The 17,387-nt window shown below is 36.6% G+C and overlaps 1 protein-coding gene and 1 non-coding gene across 6 annotated transcripts in view; both read left to right on the top strand.

Moving 5' to 3' along the window:
* RBL1 (RB transcriptional corepressor like 1) overlaps window positions 1-16,987 on the top strand; it is a 79,592-nt gene extending 62,605 nt beyond the window's left edge. For 3 of the 5 annotated variants that reach the window (XM_012528286.4, XM_071211694.1, XM_012528287.4), the window contains 7 exons: window positions 61-272; window positions 4,849-5,025; window positions 6,832-6,903; window positions 8,385-8,475; window positions 11,720-11,862; window positions 13,905-14,069; window positions 15,226-16,987. In XM_012528286.4, the coding sequence (XP_012383740.2) occupies window positions 61-272; window positions 4,849-5,025; window positions 6,832-6,903; window positions 8,385-8,475; window positions 11,720-11,862; window positions 13,905-14,069; window positions 15,226-15,396 (1,031 nt within the window). In that variant the 3' untranslated portion in view covers window positions 15,397-16,987. The remainder of the gene's footprint in view (window positions 1-60; window positions 273-4,848; window positions 5,026-6,831; window positions 6,904-8,384; window positions 8,476-11,719; window positions 11,863-13,904; window positions 14,070-15,225) is intronic. The other 2 variants (XM_004466592.3, XM_071211695.1) reach the window with 1 other exon arrangement.
* Window positions 2,840-2,943, top strand: LOC111766089 (U6 spliceosomal RNA). Its single transcript, XR_002798235.1, has one exon. It is a non-coding gene; the product is annotated as a U6 spliceosomal RNA (small nuclear RNA).
* Window positions 16,988-17,387: the final 400 nt, after the last annotated feature.

Below are 17,387 nucleotides of genomic sequence, written 5' to 3'. Positions count from 1 at the left end.
GTTTTCTTGGAACATCGGCAGCTTATTTCTAAAACTGAGAACTCTTGATTCTGCATTCAGGTATTGCAAATGATGCTGGAAGGATCACACTGATACCCATTTCTATGAATACAACGCAGGAATCCAAACTGGAAAGTCCTGTATCACTTACAGCTCACTCGTTACTTGGTACCTCTCCAAAACAGATACATCTGGCTAAAACACAAGAGGTACATATGACGGGAATAAGCAAACCAAAGAAAACTGGATCCTTAGCACTATTTTACAGAAAGGTATGTGTTTTTATAACTTCCACAAATAACTCATTTAATAATTCATATAAAAATAATTGAGGCCAACCTTTAAAAAGTATATTTGACTTTTTAGAGAAAATTATGATCTTGGTAACTGTATTTGAACTCAGGCTCATGTTTTTTTACTCCATTTCCTGATCTAACTTTACATGTTCTTAATTAACTTTGAGTAAGCGGTTAGTCATTGTTGTTGAATTTACTGAAACAACACTGTAAAATGGAGTTCATTGTGGGACAAGAACATCTTGGATCTCTTGGCTGATGGATGAGCTTAAGTTACTGAAGAATCAATATAAAGAGTGGTAGGATATTACGGGGAAGGTACATTGTGTTTATCATAAATCTGGTGTGATACCTTATAAGATATAATCAGTTAAGGTCTCATTATAATAATACTTGTTTTAGTATTTATGAAAAGGTACTGAAAGAATTAACATAGATATAAGTTTAACTTGTCCTATCTTTTGAAAACCATTTTTTTACCTTTTTTTTTATTGTAGTAAAATATAAACTATTTTAAACATTTGACATTTGACTTTTAAGAACCTTGACACTACTGTGTAATTTTTACCACTATCTCTTTTCTGAAATATTTTCGTCATCCCATACCAAAACTCATACTCATTTAATAATTCCCTATTCTTCCCTCTCCCCACCCCTGGAAACCACTATTCTGCACTCCATCTCTATGAATTTGCTTCTAAGTATTTCATATAAGAAAAATCATACAATATTTGTCCTTTTGTTTCTGACTTATTTCTCTCAACCTGATGTTTTCAAGGTTCATCCATGTTGTAGCATATCTTGGCACTTCATTCCTTTTTATGGCTGAATATTATACCATTGTATGTGTATTCCACATTTTGTTTATCTGTTCATCTGTTGATGGGCAATTGGGTTGTTCCACCTTTTGGCTATTGTGAATAATGCTGCTGTGAATATTGGTATACAAATAGCTGCCCAAGTCCCTGCTTTAACTTCTTTGGGAATATATACCTAGGAGTGGAATTTCCAGGTTATAAGGTAATTCTGTGTTTTCCACAGCTGCTGCATCATTTTATATTCCCACCAACAATGTACAAGGGTTCCTGTTTCTCTGCATCCTTGACCACACTTTTTTTTCCCAGATTTTTTAAAAATAGCTATCCTAGTGGGTGTGAAGTGATATCTCATTGTAGTTTTAATTTGCACTTCTTTAGTGGCTAATGATGTTAACCATCTTTTCATATATTTACCGGCCATTTGTGTACCTTTTCTGGAGAAATGTCTATTCAAGTTTTCCCCCATTTTAAAAATTGAGTTGTTGGTCTTTTTGTTGTTTAGTTGTAGGAGTTCTTTTTATATTCTGGATATTCAAACTTTATAGATATATGGTTTCCAAATATTTTTCCAATTCTGTAGGTTGTCTTTTCACTTTCTTGGTAATGTCCTTTGTTTCACAAGTTTTAATTTTGATGAAGTCTGTTTTGTCTTTTTTCTTTTGTTGTATGAGCTTTTGGTGTAAAATCTTAAAAATCCATTGCCTATTACAAAGTCCTGAAGATATTTCCCTATGTATAAGCACTTATATTTAGGTCTTTGATCCATTTTGCATTAATTTTTGTGTGTGGTAAAAGGTAGGGGTCCATAGTCATTATTTTGCATGTGGGTTGCCAGTTGTCCCAGCACCATTTGTTGAAGAGACTGTTTTTCCCCATTCAATGAACTTGGCACCATTGTGTAAAATCAGCTGGCCATAAATGAGTGTAGATTTATTCTGTACTCTCAATTTTATTCCATTGGTCTATATATCTGTTCTTAAAAGCTAGTACCACACTGTATTAATTACTGTAGCTTTATAGTAAGTTTTTAAACTCTAATTTATAGGCTTTTTTCTTGCCAAAACACTTTTCTTTAACAGAATCAGAAGCCTTCCAGAGTTTCTGTATCTGTAAGGCATGTAAGGATCAGTTGTGTAAAACACACTTTTACAGAGTGTCTTAATACTTAATATTTTATTAAGTATTTATTTCATTATTATTTTTAATTCAATTATTTTTAATTCTTCTAGGTAGGAGTATATTTTTTCTGTTCTCTTCTCATGAATATAAAGCTGTAGCATCTTTCCCATTGCTCCAAGCCCACTGTCTCTTGCTTATCTCCTGACCACCTAGACAGAAACAAAAAGATAGAATACAGAAAATGAGTCTCCTATAAAATGGACTTCTAGTGACTGGCAACCACTTTAATGGAAGCCTTAACTCTTTTTCATTTTTCATTTTTTTCCTGAACATTTAAACTTAGAGACTTAGCTGGAACAGAATAGTCTGGTGTAGGAATACTACATTAGATTTACCAATTCTTAGAACTGTGGAGCATGATATAGTATTTGTTGGATGATTAGAAACCAAGATGTTAGACTCTGGCAGGATCTTAGGGTAATTTGCATTAGTATTAATTCATATAAAGAGTGTACAGTTCAGGGCATTGAACTGAATTTACTCAGACATACTTTAGAAACACAAAAATCGTGCTCCCTTAGACAGGACATATCCTAAAACTGGAACGATGCTTCGGCAGAACATATACTAAAATTGAAACAATACAGAGAAGATTAGCATGGCCCTTGTGCAAGGATGACACAAAAACACAAAAATCCTGGTTATTTCATTTATTTTAACATTCCTTGTGCTCATACAAATAGTATAGGATATATGGGAAAGTTTTTACATGATTTTTATTTCTGACTCATTTTTTTTAATCCCTCTCCCCCTTGCAGCTTTTTGCGTTCTGTCTGCTCTCTGTGTCCATTTGCTGTGTGTTCTTCTGTGTCTGTATTTATTTTTATTTATTCCCCCGCCCCTTGTGGCTTGTTTGCTGTCTGTTCCCTGTGTCCGTTCGCTGCATGCTCTTCTGCATTGTTGCTTGTCTCCCTTTTTGTTGTATCACCTTGCTAGATCGGCTCTCTGTGGTGCTTGCAGGCCAGGTGGCACTCCATGGCACCTGGGCCGGTGGCTCTCCGCAGCATGCGGGTGAGCCTGCCTTCGTAATGCCTGGGTTTGTGTTCCAGGGCCTCCCATATGGTAGATGGGAGCCCAACTGATTGAGCCACAGCTGCTTCCCTATTTCTGACTCATTTTTGAAGTGAGACATTTAAGTTCTGATTATTTAGGCTTTCTAGCAAGTTACCTGAATCCAAAGAGAGCAAATTGACAAAATTTTGCATTCATAACCATCAAAATGCAGATAAAATCATGCATTTTACTGTTTTTCACTTTACATAGTTGCCAGAGTAGAATAGTAGGAAACATCTTAACATCTTTTTTAAAGATGATTTTCCAAAGAGAATTTTGCTTTAATCTATATTCTTTTGCCATAGCAATGAATAAGTGCTATAGGACAAAAATTTTACGTAATTTAATATATCAACAGCCTAGGTGCGTTCAAATTTTCACCTTAAAGCTCATGTTCATGGTAAGGCATAAAAATTTCAGAAATGATTCCCTTGGTTGTTTTGCCTGAATGTGTTTTTTTTTTTCCCTAATAACTATTTCAAATTTAAAAAGAAAACAAAACAGAAAAATGCAGCTCAATGAATTATGGAACCTTTACTCCTAAAAAGTTTTGTTGTTTTTTTTTTTTAAGGATTTATTTATTTAATTCCCCCCCTCCCCGGGTTGTCTGTTCTCTGTGTCTATTTGCTGCGTCTTGTTTCTTTGTCCGCTTCTGTTGTCGTCAGTGGCACGAGAAGTGTGGGCTGCACGAGAAGTGTGGGCGGCACCATTCCTGGGCAGGCTGCACTTTCTTTCGCGCTGGGCGGCTCTCCTTGTGCGTGGGGCTCCCCTACGCGGGGGACACCCCTGCATGGGGCAGCACTCCTTGCACGCATCAGCACTGCACATGGGCCAGCTCCACACGGGTCAAGGAGGCCCGGGGTTGGAACCGCGGACCTCCCATATGGTAGATGGACTCCCTAACCACTGGGCCAAGTCCATTTCCCTCCTAAAAAGTTCTTTGCAGGTACTTTTATTTTATCTAATGCCAGCTATTAACTCAATTGTTCCTCCAGTGTTCAGAAAGATACACATTTGAACACAGATTAGTTAAATGATATAGTCAAGGTTTCCTTATTAATGGAAAAACGAAGAAGAGGAAAAAATGCCTAGTCATATTCATATCACACAAAACCAAACCCTTTTTTTTTTACCTTTAGCATTAATATAGTACCTCCTTTGCTTTTGCTACAAAACCATTACAATGTTGTTGTTAAATAGAATCTATAAATTCCATTAGTTATATTTTTCCCATATATCACCATTCTTATCACCTTGTAGCAGAATACTCCTATATTTATATAATTAACTATAACTCTCATCTACTGCCAAAATCATTGTTATAAGTTTTAAATTACACATTATACACTAACGTGATGGTACATTATAATGAGTATCAAACACTGTTGATTTATGCATGTCATTGTGGCTGAATAAAGTCATCTAGGGAGGTTAATGTTCGTTGGAGGACAGTTAGAGGGAATGTATTTCAATTCCTGTCAATGTGTTATCTTCCACTTTAGGTTTATCATTTGGCAAGTGTACGCTTACGTGATTTATGCTTAAAACTGGATGTTTCCAATGAGTTGCGAAGGAAGATATGGACATGTTTTGAATTCACTTTAGTTCACTGCCCTGATCTAATGAAAGGCAGGCATTTGGATCAGCTCCTTCTTTGTGCCTTTTACATCATGGCAAAGGTAATGTATGAGTTGGGGAAGTTCTTTGTCCTACTTGCCTTTATTTGAAGCATGAGGTAAAATCTGTTGAGCTTGATCCCTTGTTTATCTTTAGCTCTGCGAACCAACAGTGTTCACATTGCTAATTAAGTAGTCAGTTCCATCTACTATATTTATTCTCTATACTTTCCATTTAGTTTCATAATAATCAGCTTTTCTGCTTTATAGCATACTTTGGTGGAAGGAAGTTGGAAAGGGTCTTAGAGCAATAGTAAAGTGGCTTTCCACACTGTTTAATGTGAACAACACCATCCCCACCAAATGATGATTAGTTGTAAGTGAGTAACTGAGGTTCAGAACTGTAAGTAACCTTGCCATTGTTGTACAGTAAGTGGCAAATTAGGATCTTGTAATTCATAATCTGGTATAAAGTAACTTCTGTACTATCTTGATTTCTAGTGATTTATTGCACCTCATCAGAAGAGCATTTTCCTTTCTACGTGATACATGTTTTAAGTCATAAAATAGCATTTCTTAAACTTGTTTTTTAAAATTATCTCAAAGAACCATCTCTAACTTTGACCTTGGCCATCTTTGCCATATTGACAGTCCTAGCAGGTGAACACAATTAATTGACACCTGAGGGTTTTTTTTTTTAAAGCTTTTTGAGGCAGAGGAAATGTTTTCAAACTCCTTTGTGTTGGGAAGTGGACATGGCTCAACTGATAGAGTGTCCGCCTACCATATGGAGGGTCCAGGGTTCATACCCAGTGCCTCCTGACCCATGTGGTGAGCTGGCCCACACGCAGTGCTGCCGTGCGCAAGAAGTGCCAGGCCATGCAGGGGCGCCCCTACGTAGGGATGCCCCACATAAAAAAAGCACAGTCTGCCCAGGAATGGTGCCACACACACGGAGAGCTGACGCAACAAGATGACACAGCAAAAACAGACGCAGTTTCCCAGTGCTACCTGACAATGCAAGCAGACGCAGAAGAATACACAGCAAATGGACACAGAGCAGACAATGGGGAAAAGGGGAGAGAAATAAATATAAATAAATCTTTAAAAAAACAAACTTCTTTGTGGCCTCTCCCACAATGCCTCTGTAAAATCTCTGTTCATTTTCAAAGTCTTAACAAATTATAGATCATTTATGTTTTCCTGAAAACTATCAAGGTTCAGGCTTTGCCATTTCTAACTCATTATCATGGAGAATGGGTTTAGTGCTAACAAATGGTGAAGCAGGGAAAAGGAGTTATATACGTGAACTTTATGATACCAGATAGGCCAAAAGGGATTCCTTTTTGGATCACTAATCCATTTTCTTCTTTTTGGCCACCACTGTGATTTTTCTAAGCATTAGAAACCCTACAGTCTGTCCTAAAATGTTAAAAGCCTAATCCGACAATAACAACTCAGTTTTGTTGTGAATCACCATCAGACATTTCTTATCCTTTAGTAAGTAGTTAATTTAATTTTAAATAAGCACTTAAAATTAATAAAATGGGAGACTGCAGGGAATGTGACAGATATGAGTTTTCTCATACCATTCTTTATATAAAGAAGTGCATTTTCAGTAGAGTTACACTATAGCAATCTCAGTACTTTTTGATTAATGAAACTATTAGCAGAATCCCCACAGGCCATAAGGCCTGAACTTAAAAGGTTAGAAAAATCATAAATGTTAGTGGTTCTTAGTCACGGACTAGCCTGGGGTTAGTAGCTTTTTGCAAGTCTGCTCTCAGTGCCAACCTATAATTGAAGTTTTTGTTCAAAGCCATTTTTCTTTCAAAAGCAATTGGTAAATGCAGTTTTTATTTTCTTTAGGTAACAAAAGAAGAAAGAACTTTTCAAGAAATAATGAAAAGTTATAGAAATCAGCCCCAAGCTAATAGTCATGTGAGTTATATTATTTTTTCTATTGTTCAAAATAGATTTGTACTATTTCTCTGCTGACAAGTCATATAAAAAAGTAAACTTCTTTTATAGTTTTAGTATACTTTAGATTTTCTCTTTCAATGGATACCATTAAATTCAGGAGACAGTTTCATTAAAAGACAGTTTAATAGAAGCTGTGAAATATGACTATTCCATTCCCATCCATATATTTACATCTACTTGTCACAAGTTCTGCCATTCCATTTGTTCATTTGTTTGAATGGGGTTCTTTTCACTAGAAAACCTTATGAAGAATATATATAATAATAATATTGTTTAATTATATGAGACTTGAATCTCTAATAATGTTTAAATCCAACCAAATTTGAGGATTTTTTAAAACTTAAGTCCAGCTTTTTTTGCCATTTGCTAAGAATCATGATATTTGCATCTTTGAATAGAAGTTAAGAATTTTTGATACATGCTGTTATAATAGCCATGGTTAGAATCCTGTAAAATCTTTCAGTCAAGGAAATGTAAAATATTAGCATAGTAACCTGGCACACAGTAAGCATTTAATGAATATTAGGTTCATATTGTTCTTGTTATAATTGAAGCACTCAGGGTTTGGTTACCTTGAAATTTTGGCCATTCAAGTCCCTGCTTGGTCTGCTCTAAGAGAGCATAATGGCCTCTAACCCTGGCAATCTTACATCTTAGACAGCAAGAGAGTTACATTGGCTTAGATATCCTGGGCCCCAGTCCTGGTAGTCATACATCCTTCTCAACCCCAGAATACATGGGTAGTGATCAGTATGGAGACATTTGAAGAACAAGTACAGGCATTTGTAATATCCTGCAACAGGCTAAGAATTCCTGGGCCTCCTCAGGAAAATCCCTTAGGGCTAGACCCTGTAGAGATCCTGATTGCCCCTAAAGATCATTCAGGTAAGGTTAGAATGGGTCAAAATGGACCAGGCCACAGCTTCCTAATTATTCCCTCAACACCGCTAATCCCAAAATGAGGTGGAATGGATCATGCCGTTCCCGCTTTCTCTTAAGTAGGAAAGAGTTTGGGGACGGGGAGTTGATAAAAACTGTAATGAGATTATCTGAAAGAAAGAAATGGGGCAGGAAAACAAGTCATAGTAAGAATGATCTTGTGTGAGGAATTAAAAGAAAGGAAGAACAAGATCAGGTCTTCAAGGTTTATTTTTTTTGGCGAAACCTGTTTATCAATTTTTAGTTGCTTGCTTACCTAATTCTTCTTCCCTTTGGTAAACTCCTAAGGTGTCATATTTTAGGTGGTGGACCCTACTTCAGGATCCCCTCTTCTAAGATATTTGCTGTAATCTACGCCTACCATAGTTAATAGTATCTTGCCCTTGATTATCACCCATGCAAATATTTTTTAATTGGCTTGCTATTTTACTCTTCTTATTTTGGTTTTGTTTGTGCCACTTTGTGACCTCAACAGTCCTTTTCTTCTCTATGACATGTAGGTCTATAGAAGTGTTTTATTGAAAAGTATTCCAAGAGAAGTTGTGGGATATAATAAAAATATAAATGGTGATATTGAAATGACAGATTGTGGTAAGTTATCCACAATTGATTACATTGTATATAATGCAATGCTTCTCAACAGCATAGAGTTGCAGGTGGGTTGGGCAATGCACACATGTTTTGGGAATAAACCAGTAATATTAAGAATAAGTCTGTGTCAAGTGCCCTCAACCCCCTCCAAAGAGCTAGTGTATTAAAACCATTAATTTGTCACTTGTTAATTGTGTTTCAGAAGTTTCCTAGTCTGCTTATACACATTAATAAAATGCCTAAAAGGCAGTTAATGAAATTCAGAAATATATTCTCTATATTATCCTCCAGCTCTCCTCCAACTAACATTAACGTCCCTAGACTACTTGTTTCAGCCACAGTCACATCCATAAATCAGCTATTTGTTACATTCAGTATAATGTGTTATCACATTAGTATACAATGTATAATGTGTAACAATGATTTTGGCAATAAATGAGGATTGTGGTTAATAATATAAATACAGAAATGTTTTTCTTCTCTAAGTTAAGAATATAGTGATACGTGGGAAAATATAACTAATGTAATTATAGACTCTAACAGCATTCTAACATTTTTGTAGCAAAAGCAAAGAAGGTACTACATTAATGCTAAAGGTCAAAGAAAGAATGTGGGGTTTGGTTTTGTGAAATATGAATACAATTGCTTTACCTTGCCAAAAGGGGTGCTGTCGGAATTGTGTCAACTGGAAGGGTATCGGGAATGAAAGACAAAGAGAAAGATGGGATCAGGTGGTCTGAGAGCACAGACTCGTCCAACAAGTTTATGGCTTCAGGGCCTTTCCTTTATACCCCAAGATCATGAGAGCAAGCAATTATCCTAGTTAGCTACACCCATTACCTCCTACAATATTTAGTAGATATATATCTTGGTTTACGGGAACTGCGTGATTATAATTCAAAGTACATAATCTCATTGTTCTTTTACATTGCCAAGAAAACATACTCATAAATCTTGTTGCCCAAGTTGCTCCGTTCTACCTGAATGTACACTTCTTCCTGCTAAATTTGTGACCTGCATGCGTAGCCATGGGAACAGCATATCTTGGTGGTCAAGGAAGTAACTTTGCTTTATGGAAACAACATGCTTTTGTTTCCCACAGGGTGCTGATACAAAGTAGCAGAAATGTGTTGGCTTTTATAAAGGGTATTTTTTTGGTTAAAAGCTTACAGTTCCAAGGCTATGAAAAGTCCATCTTAAGGCACCATAAGAGGTGCTTTCTGACCCAAGTCAGCTGTCGTCTCTGCCCCTCTGTCGTCTGCTTCCCCTCTGGGCTGTCTGGTCATCTCCTAGAGCTCAGCTGAGGGCAACCAGGCATAGAGTTTGTTTCTCATCAGACCTCTTCTCTCAGGCTCAGCTGCTCTGCTGTCTTCCCGATTTCAACAGTAAGCTATCAGACAGTTGACTAATCTCTCCCTGGGGCCCCAGCTCCTTAAGCCTCTCCTTTCCATCACATGGCAGCATCAAATATGGCAGAGCTCTCTTTTCCGGTGTGTGTCCATTTTTTTTTTTATCAAACCCAGCAAGAGGACAGAAACTCAACCTGAGTCATGCCTCACTTAGGTAGTCCAGCTGAAAAATGTCTCATACCCACAGGAGAGGACCAACTCACAAACATCTTTCTCTTTTTGGAGATTCATAAAATAATTTAAAATGGCCACAATGAATGATTAAGCTTTTTTTTTTCTCTTCATTTTTTTTCATTAATAAGGAGACCTTGACTATGTCATTTAACTAATCTTTGTTCATCTATGTATCTTTTTGAGTACTGGAGGAAATACTGAGTTATTTGTTGGAATTAGATGAGATAAAAGTGCCTGGGAAGAACTTTTTAGGAGTAATATTTCATAACTTGTTGAGCTGCCTTTTATCTGTTACTTTTTTTTAATTTGAAAAAATAAAATTCAGAAATAAGTATGCATGGCGGGAAAAACAAGGAAGCTGTCTGTGATCTACCTGGGAAGACAATTGTTAATTATAAGTAAATATATAGGTGACTTTGCCGCCCTGGGCAAGGCTGCCACCATCATGGTAAGATTTTAGGCATTAGTAATTTTTTTCCAAAGAAAACAAAATGAATGGTTGGTATTAATATGTTGATAAGTTGTGAAACTGCTTATTTTACACCTTTCCTTGACTCATCTTTCCATGTATTCAAATGTAGATGTGTGTGTGTGTATCATGATTCATGATTTATTTACTCCCTCAGTGGACATTTGGTTGTTCAGTTATATACTTTGTGATGAACATCACTGTTTTTTAATTTTATCCACATCCTTAGGACATTTCTTCAACTTGTTTAACTCCGCCCAACCCCCATTAAAATTCTTCAAAAATAACAGGAGCAAAAAATTTGTCTAAATTTGGACCAAGATCCCTATAGAGATTCCCATATTAGGGTTTTCTGGTTTTCCTAAGGTGGAGGTGTGCTTCTAACCATATTCACCACCTTTGCAGGTCAAGATATTTTAAAATAAGACCCCTTTTTCATACACTCAATTCTTTTTAATGGGCACTGAACTTTCTTAGCTCCTATAAGCTGATGATAGCTTGTATTATTACTCTTCCCACAAAAAAAGAGTAGGATAAAGCTCTGCTTTGTGATACAAGCTATCCCAGAGCCCAAATCTTTAGGTGATAACACTAAATAGGAAAGGAGGGTAGCTAACTAAAAACTGAGTGCTAGAGTTCTTGCTGTGCATGGGAAAATAAGGCTCCTAGGATACCTATTACTTCCATGTATTTGCACAAAAATTTTAAAAATTAAAAAGAAAAAACAATTCACCTTGCTTCTTAACTTTCGAGGATATCGTTTACCTTTTGGAGTCTTTCTACCTTTCTCAAAGAGTCAGTATCTGCAGACCCTTTTGTCATCTGAAGCTCAGGGTTTACCACTTGCGCCCACGCTCTGGAGCTGTTTTGTTAAACCCCAACCCAGGGCTGGTACCCTAATGGGCAACGGAGACAGTAAGCACAAAAGCTATGGTTGTGAAAAAGTTATTGCTGAAGTGCTATCAAGAGAAAAGAGCACCATTTTAGGCTTACATGTTTGCGGTTCTCTAGATTCCAATTTAACATACATAATGCAGATAGACTTTTGAACCATCTCTAAAACAATAATTGCCGTACATATAGATTTGGGTTTATTTGATTTTTTATTTTAATGAAAGGGTTGTAATTCAGGTCACCAGCTTGATATTAAAGTACACTTACCACAATACTGAATTCTTTTTAACATACTTAGAAGATGCTACCAAAACACCAGACTGTTCCAGTGGACCAGTGAAAGAGGAAAGAGGAGATCTTATCAAATTTTACAATACAATATATGTAGGAAGAGTGAAATCATTTGCATTGAAATACGACTTGTCAAATCAGGACCATGTGGTACGTTTTATGCCTTACTACTTTGTTAATAATTACAGCCATATTTGGATTACTATGAATTTATTTGACTAAGTATTTCAGAGTTTAAAGCCTCACTGATCCTTTATATTAAGGAAAACATACCAATAATCTAAGAGCGATTAAAACTATGATACAACAGGAACCAGAGGAAACCATGGGAATTCTATCCACACTGTGTAATTATGTTGTTAGAAATAATGTATGTATGTAGACAAGGACTAGGTGGGGACCTGAAACAGTGAAAACAATTTGGGTAATTTTTCTCTTTGTTTAGTTTCTCATTGCTATATTTGTGATATACAAGTTCTTATCAAGACAAAGAGTAAAAGAAGTAAAGAGACCTGGATTATTAGTAGTGGCAATACTAAGAAATTATTGTGCAGACCTTAGTTTTGGCAGTAGCAGCAGACCCGAGAAAGTATACCCATGTATAAGCTGCGGTTGGTTCCCAAGTGACCAGATTTAGTTATAAAAAAGAAGAGAAGGACCCTAGTAGAAGGGAAGCCTGGAAGATGTACCCAGCCATTACCCATGTGTGTGTGTCTCTCTGCAATTCTATCCTTTTCCCTTTCAAGGAATATGGTCTATCACTATCCTCAGAGGCTAAAGACCGTTCCTTCTCCTCCATCAATTCCCCTCTCCTCTGTCATGAATATCCTCTACCATCAGCCAATTGTAACTAGTTTTATTAATTTCAAGTGAAGATAAATGAAATATTAAGGGACATCTCCATTTATTTTATTTCCACTGTTGAGAATATTAAAGAAAAATGCAGTCCCTACTCACCTAACTCTATTTCTAAATCTTTCCTATCTCATAACAGATGTGTTTCATGTTGGAATCAACCTGCTGGCTTATAGAATTCCCTGCCTCTCTTTTACCCTCTCTGCTACTACCTTTGTTGTGGGTATTTATGTGTGGAGAAATTCCTACCGCAAGTGTTAGAACATTGATTACTCTTTGCCCCTACCTTCTGAGTGTGCATACAAGGTTCCCATGCTCCTGGATTACTGCTCCCAGTGTCTTGCCCCAGAATTCGTAGTACCACTTACATGATTTCCTGATTCAGGAAATTGAATTTTAGTTTATCTGTTAGTAATTACTAAAAAACGAGGAATGATAGTTTCTTTCCTTTTTTCAGCCATAAATAAGCTCTGACAGTATAACTGACTCCTAACTAAGAAATGCCAATAAGAATAAGAATGTGGTGGGTATTTAGTTTGCCAGGGCTGCTATAACAACATACCACAAACTGGTTGGTTTAAACAACAGAAATTTATTATCTTAACAGTTTTGGAGGCTGGGAGTCCAACATTAAGGTATACTCTCTCCCATAGTCTCCAACGTTCTGGTGATGGCTAACTAGTAATTCTTGACGTTCCTTGGTTTGTATATGCATCTCTGCCTCCACCACATAGCAGTCTCCTTTCTCCATCTCTGGCTTTTCCTGACTGGCTGTATCTAGATTTCCTCTGCACATTAGAACTTCAGCCCTGTTGAATTAATGCACACCCTGATTCAATTTGACCTCATCCAAACAGGATTGTCAGAGGTCCTATTTTATTTTATTTATTCCACCCCCCCTCCCCCATATTGTTTGTGCTCATTGTCTTCTCTCTGTGTCTGCTCATCTCCCATGCAGGAGGGGGCACTTAATCACTTGAGCCACATCCACTCCCTGGTTGCATCATCCTGTTGCTTCAGCTTACTGTCTTGCTCGTCTTATTTAGGAGGCACTGGGAACTGAAGCCAGGACCTCCCATGTGGTGGACAGGGGCCCAGCTGCTTGAACCACATCCACTTCCCAGAAGTCCTATTTACAAATGAGTTTACACCCACAGGACAGGGGGTTAGGGCTTGAATATATCTTTTTTGTTTGTTTGTTCTTTTTTCTTTTTTCTTTTTTTTAATTCTCAGTCTAGAATATATCTTTGTGGGGTCATGATTCAGTTTATGAATAGGATTTTAAAAAGAAAGAAAAATCTTTTATCTAAAAAAACTAACTTTTGGGGTCATTGCAGATGGCAGCTCCACCACTGTCTCCTTTCCCACATATTAAGCAACAACCAGGCTCACCACGCCGCATTTCCCAGCAGCACTCTGTTTATGTTTCCCCACACAAGAATGGGACAGGCCTTACACCAGGGAGTGCTCTGCTATACAAGTTCAATGGCAGCCCTTCTAAGGTAACTTTATTCCAAAACAATTTACGTTCATACATTAGAAGATGGATTTCAGATTACCAATTAGTACTTTTGTATCTTGCTTTTTCTGCAGTCACTACTAATAAAATATTAACTGTTACTATGACCAGTTTCCTATGATCAAGAGCAGTGTATTCAATTTAGGTAATTTAACCCATTACTTTGGATAAGGTATTTGCGAATTTCATTGCCAGAAGTCCAGTGTGTCTCCCTGCTCAAGCATAATGTTGAGAAAGGACCAGTAAGGCAACATCTGCAAGTGTTCAGACATAGAGAACATTAAGTTTAAAGAAAGGCCTAGGAAGTGAAAGTGAAACCAGTGGGTGGCAACCAGGACAGGGAAAAGTCTGAAATAGAGACTTCCTCTTATGTACACATAAGATATAACACTGTAGTTATGTCCATCTTTATCCTTTTATAATGATAAAGATGTGACAACTGTTTTCAGATATTACCAGGGCTGTCACAGACCTACAGAATCACAAAGCTGGCAGGCAAATCTGGGACTCTTCAATTATGACTAGCTGCCTGGATGATTGTGATGCACAGCTTTCAGAAACCACTTCTCTAAGAACTTGCTACTCAGAGTCTGGTTCAGGGACCAGCAGCATCAGCATCACCTGGGAGCTTGTTGGAAATGCAGAATCTTAGGCCCCACAACAGCACTCCTGATTCTGAATTGGCATTTTAGGAAGATTCCCAGGTGGTCAGTAAGCACATTAAAGTTTGGAAACAATGCTTCAAGGAAGAGGATGTCAAACTTTAGGGAACATCAGAATCACCTGAAAGTCTTGTTAAAACACAGGTTTGTGGACCCTACCTCCAGAATGTCTGATTCAGGAGGAGTAAAGGGAGGTTTGTGAATGTGCATTTCTCATAAATTTCTAGATACCTCAGCTGCTTCTGCTCTGGGGGCAATACTTTTTGAGAACTGCTGCTAGGTAAATCCAATTTTTTAACCACCTGAAAAGATTAGTTCTAGCCAACTTTATTAGGTTGGCCAAGATTTTTTAAAAATCTCCCCCCTACTGTTTGGATTTGGTTAGAGGATAGAGAGCAGGAAAAAGCAGTTAGCTTAGTTCTTTGATGCTATTCCTTTTTCCGCTTTTATTCATTCATGTCCTCTATTTTTTAACAGAGTTTAAAAGATATCAACAACATGATAAGGCAAGGTGAGCAGAGAACCAAGAAGCGAGCAATAGCCATTGATAGTGATGCAGAATCCCCTGCCAAACGCCTCTGTCAAGAAAATGATGATGTTTTACTTAAACGACTGCAGGATGTTGTCAGTGAAAGAGCAAATCATTAATGCCCTTCCTGTTTCTATGATAAAAGCACTTTCCGGTTGTTTTGCAGAAACTTAGAACTTTCAGACCTTTCAGCCCTGCAGATGGTAAAAATCACTGGGTTATTAGAAAAATTGCATCAAAATTATGTGCTTCATTTTACATTTATTCAAAATGCATTTGATAGAGATATATTTTGAGTTGAATAGGAAAGGAGTATTTTAAGTGCCTTTTATAAATATTAAGTCTTAGAATTTGTTAAATATGTGTTCCTTGGGTTTGTTTTTAAGATTAAGTAAAGAGAAAGCTCCCATATAGTCCATAATTTTTGAGCTCACTTTTTAAAAAAAATTAAATGTCTCCTTTCTTCCTGTGCTTTGTAAATAAGAGTAAGTAACAATTTTTGGCAAGCATGTTTTGAGATACTTGTGTTCTCAATGTAATATTGAAGTAGGGGTTGTTTCCCATAGCACTCAGGCCAGACAGAAGTGCAAAAACCTGTCACCAGCTTACTATGGTGACTCCACATCCAGGTGCCACCACCATTCTAGGTTGCCTAGATTTCTTCCCCTCATGCTCTTCCTCTTCTTGAGCATAAGCAGATGTGCACCTGAGCCTTCTTAGCCTGGTATCACAACCAATTAAAGGGGCACTTGCTCCTTTTTTAAACTGTTGTCATTTTGGTTTTGTAACAACTCAACTATACATGATTGTATTAAATCATAAAATTCTCAAAATAGAAAGCAGCCTCTCAAACCAATAGAAAAAAAATCAGATGAAGTTGTTAAAACCGTATTTCCCATTAGGCAGGTAGCAGCATGATAATGTGAGATATTATTTTTGAGGACCTCATAAGATCAGTCATTCTCAATGTTTAATTGATTATATTTAAAATATTTTTCAAAACCACATCATTAAAATCACCTCATGCCTTATAATTCTAATTTACATCAATAAACAACTGTTTATTACTTTCTCCTTGTTCTCAGTGTTTTGGTGTATCATGAGTTTCCCGTAAGGATATGATAGCTGGGTCCCCTTTGAGGATGTTTTCTGATACCCAGGGGTGCAGATTTCCAAAGAAGCAACTCCTTAACATTAACTTTTTCTAGTGTGTTTCCAGAATCTGGAAAAACATGGATAGGCCATCTTTAATTAATTTTGGAAAGATGCTATTAAATGTATGTTTTTAACTGCAAACCTTATTTTTTAATATGCATAATGTTTAACTTACTATATCTAACTCAGCTTAATTTGAATTTTCCTAAGCTTTGGCTGTCAATTAGTAGAATATTACCTGGAATTTTATTTTTAAATATTAACAGGAAGGGGATTTTGGTCACGTTTTACTTTTCTGAAAATTGCATCTTCATTTTTCATGTAGTATCTACACATGCTATAAGCCAAATAACAAAGTCTGTCTTGAATCCTTGTACATATTTTTATGTAGCTATAACTGTTATGTAATTTTCATCCTCATTATTCATGTACAAAATACAAACGAGCATTTGTACATTGATTATAAAAAAACTCTGGATGTATTTTTATTAGGTTTAATGGTATCACTATACATAAATAGTTAATAAAAATTGGAGTTTTATAGATTATTGAAAATATACATGTCCTCTTTTTTGTGTGACTAGAAGCAATTGTGCAGCCATCTAAAATTTATATTTCTTCAGGTATCTACTTTGTATCATTTGAATTCCTTAGTGTAACTTAAAAATGTTCCTGTCTGTTTTTGTTTCTTTATAGTACTTTCACTAATTCACTGAGTATTCACTGCCTATTCCACACCCAGCCCTCTGTTAGGTGCAGAGTATAAAGATGAACCAGACATAGTTACTGCCCTTAAAATATGATATTTGTAGCACATTATGGTAATGTGATAAATATAGTAATATAGCTCTGCACAAAGAAGAATGATGATGTCACAGAGAAGGGAGTGTTTTATTCTTTGTGGGCAAGTGTGTCAGGGAAATCTGTAAGGGAGAGGTTATTTGGTAATTTAGTC

Source organism: Dasypus novemcinctus, chromosome 24, assembly GCF_030445035.2.
Source record: "Dasypus novemcinctus isolate mDasNov1 chromosome 24, mDasNov1.1.hap2, whole genome shotgun sequence".
NCBI lineage: Eukaryota > Metazoa > Chordata > Mammalia > Cingulata > Dasypodidae > Dasypus > Dasypus novemcinctus.
This window is presented reverse-complemented; position numbering and strand designations above follow the sequence as displayed.